Source organism: Opisthorchis viverrini, assembly GCF_000715545.1.
Source record: "Opisthorchis viverrini unplaced genomic scaffold opera_v5_71, whole genome shotgun sequence".
Taxonomy (NCBI): Eukaryota; Metazoa; Platyhelminthes; class Trematoda; order Opisthorchiida; family Opisthorchiidae; genus Opisthorchis; species Opisthorchis viverrini.
The window spans coordinates 78,705-82,823 of record NW_008751727.1 but is presented as its reverse complement, the minus strand read 5'-3'; the positions used below and the strand labels follow the sequence as shown (position 1 = coordinate 82,823).

General features: G+C 44.0%; 1 protein-coding gene across 1 annotated transcript in view; it reads left to right on the top strand.

Moving 5' to 3' along the window:
• T265_13485 (hypothetical protein) overlaps window positions 1–4,119 on the top strand; it is a gene marked incomplete at both ends in the record, with an annotated part of 42,960 nt that overhangs the window by 15,988 nt on the left and 22,853 nt on the right. The window contains 2 exons of the mRNA XM_009169100.1: window positions 737–769; window positions 3,427–3,509. Of these exons, the coding sequence (XP_009167364.1) occupies window positions 737–769; window positions 3,427–3,509 (116 nt within the window). The remainder of the gene's footprint in view (window positions 1–736; window positions 770–3,426; window positions 3,510–4,119) is intronic.

The following is a 4,119-nucleotide window of genomic DNA, read 5'->3' as shown; positions in this document are numbered from 1 at the left end:
ATCAGGGACAGATCATAACTTTCGACAACTCAACTCCATTGTGGGAATACTGAGCGGCCACTGTGCGAGAACGGTTTTCTTCCAGTACCAAGTCGCAACACATGTTCACACAGGTCTCATACATAACTTTCGAAAGTTCAACTCCATTGTGGGAATACTGAGCGGCCACTGTGCGAGAACGGTTTTCTTCCAGTACCAAGTCGCAACACATGTTCGCACCCGCGAGGTCTCATAGGCTGTGGTTGCCACGTTGTAGCTCTTTCCTCCCTACCTTGGTGACCGCACTACGGTAGCGAGCACAACGCATAGGAAATGTCGTCCCCATTATTGATAAAGCGTTTGCGACCAAGTTCTCCAGCTCAGCGAACAAACCAACATGCATCATGGCGCTGTCTGTTCACCCGGAAAGAGAGCATTCAACTGACTGGATAAACATTTGAATGTCAAATGATAGACGAAGTTTACTGTGTTAGCTCACTTTGTTTCCATTTGTTTCCTCGTTTAACATCCGGAATGTCCACTTTGGAATTCAAAGACCGACGTTCCCGTATACCTCTTCCGTTTGGATTCCCTTTCTCAACCTGATAACTTATTCACATCCGTTTCGGAAGTGCAAGACCAGGAGAGCTGTTTTTATTAACCTCTCTCGGACTAACTAGTGCCATGCTGACTGTTTTACTATTTTATTTTGGGACTTTTTAACTTTTATTTTTCCGTTTCTGTCCGACCGCTTCAGACACGAAAGAACCGACTACACATACGGAGATAGGTGAGTGTTTTAATATTTCTGCAGGCATATTGCTGAGGTTTCTCAACTTAGTCACCTTAGTCACTTTCTAGTGTCAACAGTCAAGTACTATACGATTTCTTAGTTTTACCGCTGTGATTTCACGCAAATTTCATCTAAATTGTGCATTTAGGTTCGACTTATCGTCCTTGCTCGCCCCTTGCATTCCGTATTTCGATTAGTTTCCAATGCACTTTTTTGTTTGGTCGTCTCTCTCGGTATTGGACTTTTGAAGTAAAAACAGAGGAATTTCTGACGGAAGGGTAACAGTGTAAGTTCCCCCGACTGTCCTCAATGCTATGGTGCCTGAACATCAAACAGCTCCCTTGTTTTCGAGAAATACACCTATTTGCAAATCAATTTAGTTTCCCCTGGGGACTCAACTAAATATCTCTTTTATGATATTTTACACCTGAATGTGCTGCACACAGGCCGCCTCATGTTTCTGTTGGCACGATATTAGAGATATCACAGTATATTTTCATAGAGGAAACTACTCACAAGGTTGCTGAAAACGAGAGATTCAGTTAAATCTCTCGTGAAAACCAAATTGATTTGCAAATGAGTGTATTTCTCGAAAACGGTGCAATTTGGTTTCAAGCAGAACATAAGGCTGACGCATTCTTGGGGACTGCGCCTACCTGATGAGCCCCAAGAAAGGTGAAACTGGTCGTGGGCTGTCGAAGAGTTTTCAGCAACCTTGTGAGTAGTTTCCTTTATGAAAAAGCTCCCTCGTTTGTTACTTCCTATGTTAATTGAAATCTGAAGAACTACTTTGCTTGTTCAAATAACGCTCCTGAAACAACATTTTAACATGTTGGTGACTTTCGGCGACATTAGTCTGCCAGTTTGAGCAGAACCTGGAAAAATGCTTTCTTACGTAATACCTATTCTGTCAAACACTGTTCTTTGGTCCGTGTCGGGTCCGACGTTTTTTTACCTCTGTAATGATTTTGCCGGAAGATTCTATCTTCGAAATGTAGTTTAGTCTTTGAATTGCCTTCATTATTGTGTTGGGGTATCTTGTCATCTATCAGACGGTTAAGTCATCTAGTCATAGAAAGTAGCCCCAGTGTTCATACTAGATTTCCGCGCCATACAGTTATGCTAATTACCTTTGGCAAGACATTGTATTGCATAAACCCGGAACTCTTGAAAAGCCCACAATGGACAACTCTAGCTGTTCTCATCTATGAGCACACAATAGATCAGCTTTTATCTTTTTCGTTGTTACCTATTACTTACTGAACGTGGTTCTTCCTGAAGTTTATTGCCCTTTTTACTTTACTTTACTCTCAAATGGATACACTTTAACCCGCATTGTTCGTGTGGATCTTCTATTTTTTGTCTTTGTTGCTCTCACCTCAAAGAAGCCTTTTTACATCCAGACGCCTGGTGTGTGATTTTAGCGCCTGTCTCCAGGAGCTTTCCATTGGTCTGTAAATGCGCATCTGCAGCAGCTTGTTTCATCAAATGCTTGCTTAGTTGGGCGGAATCAAATTATTGAACTGAATTCGGATGACTCGGGGCAAGTTACTTGTAGGGGACGAGATGGCTCAGTTGTTACAGCGCGAATTTACTGATCGGAAGGTCCGTGGTTCGAATCCGACCTATGCATCTAAACATTTTCTGTCTAGGCTTGGCCAACCTATCAGTATCCTAGCCCTCGTGCTTCCTTCGGGTGGCATGGCAGTTGGACACCCAAAGGGTGCTACAGCTGGACGGTTTTTCCACGTGTATTCTTAGGGATATGTAGTTCAGTGAACTGACTTATTGGGTTACTAGAGGTATACTCATGCCCAATCAGCTCGTATCTCTAGCCACGAAACCAACATGACATCCGACCTAGCCAATATAATGTGGCAAACAATTTTAAGGCTACCCCCACCCCTATTCAACTAAAGAAATCTGACTGTTCGACATTCCCAAATCTGCTCACACTACCAACTACCTATAAATAGCTCAAGAGGTGAGTGGAACTTCCCACTGAGAAGTGGCCACCTGAATAGTCAGTCAACGCGTCATCACGTGATGTGAATTCCGTGACTGAAGTACGACTGGCGCTATTTCTCGTCTAAGGACGAGTTGATCACACTGCCGATCAGCCGCTCGTGGCCGAATGGTTGTGTCACAAGGTCGTGGGTTTGAGACTCCCTGGAGTTTCGTGAGATGCGCATTGCGTCTCGTCAACTTTCACAAATTCAGTGAACACCTGTAACGTTCTAATAATGTAAATGCCAGAAATTAAGTAGGTGCAGGAAAAATTATTAAAAAAAACGTTGTCACCAAGAAAATGTACGTCAGGGTTGCCAGTCCATCACTCAAGAAATGCTGTATTCATTTAAGAGGTGACTGTCTAAGATTGAAACTAATGGAAAACCACCGTGTATAGTGCTGTTACGATGGGTGCGTACTCTTTTACAATCTACGACGTACAGAATCTGCAGCCCGGACTTGCACACCATCCCATTGTCGTAGTCTCGGGATTAGCTTGTTTCTTCTTCGTTTAGGTCAAGCTAATTCATGTCACACAGTAGTTCGCACTTCAACAGAGTCCTTGGTTTACGCGATTTATTTAGCGTTAATGGAATGCGATTTGTTTTGTTTTGAAACCCTAGTCATTGATTTGTTTTTTTTAGTGGAAGTTATCGGTCAGAGCGGGTTAAGACCAAATGGAACACACCGAATATGTCGCGCCTACCCGTTCATGGGAACCACGTTGGTAAGTCACTTTCTGTAATCCCTACGAAAAGCTTAAAATATTCGCCTCAGGTCACTGACCCTCTATTTGAGCCATCCTTTCTCTTGGACCGTATTCTTCATCTTTCGTTCACGTCAAACCTGTAACGTTATCTCCTGTCTTCAGCGGACATTTAAGAAAACGCTGAATTTCAATCTCTTTTTGTCTAGACTACACAGTATATATCAGCTTCCCGGTGAAGGGTAGGGTCTATAATGCTTCGATCCTACTTTATGGGTCGGAAACGTGAACTCTGCGTACGGGATATCTTCGATGACTCTGTGTCTGACCATCGGTACCTTCAGAGCGTTGAGTGAGTCTGGTGGGAACACATGATCAGTAATGTTGAGGTACGCCAGATGGTCGGCAGAGGTGGTCCACCTTCGGGGCGGTCTGGGGATAAAGTCGTACTGTCCTCTGCGACAGGAGTGTAAAGGCAGTAAGGTGTTTCTCCCAGGCGACCAGCATGTCCATATTTATTGAAGCAGCGATGATGCCTTCCCCCGAGGAAGGACGGGTTAGAAAAGGTCGGCCCCAAAAATCGCACACTCCGATCGCCCAACGGTTGACCGTGACCGCCGGCGCATTATCC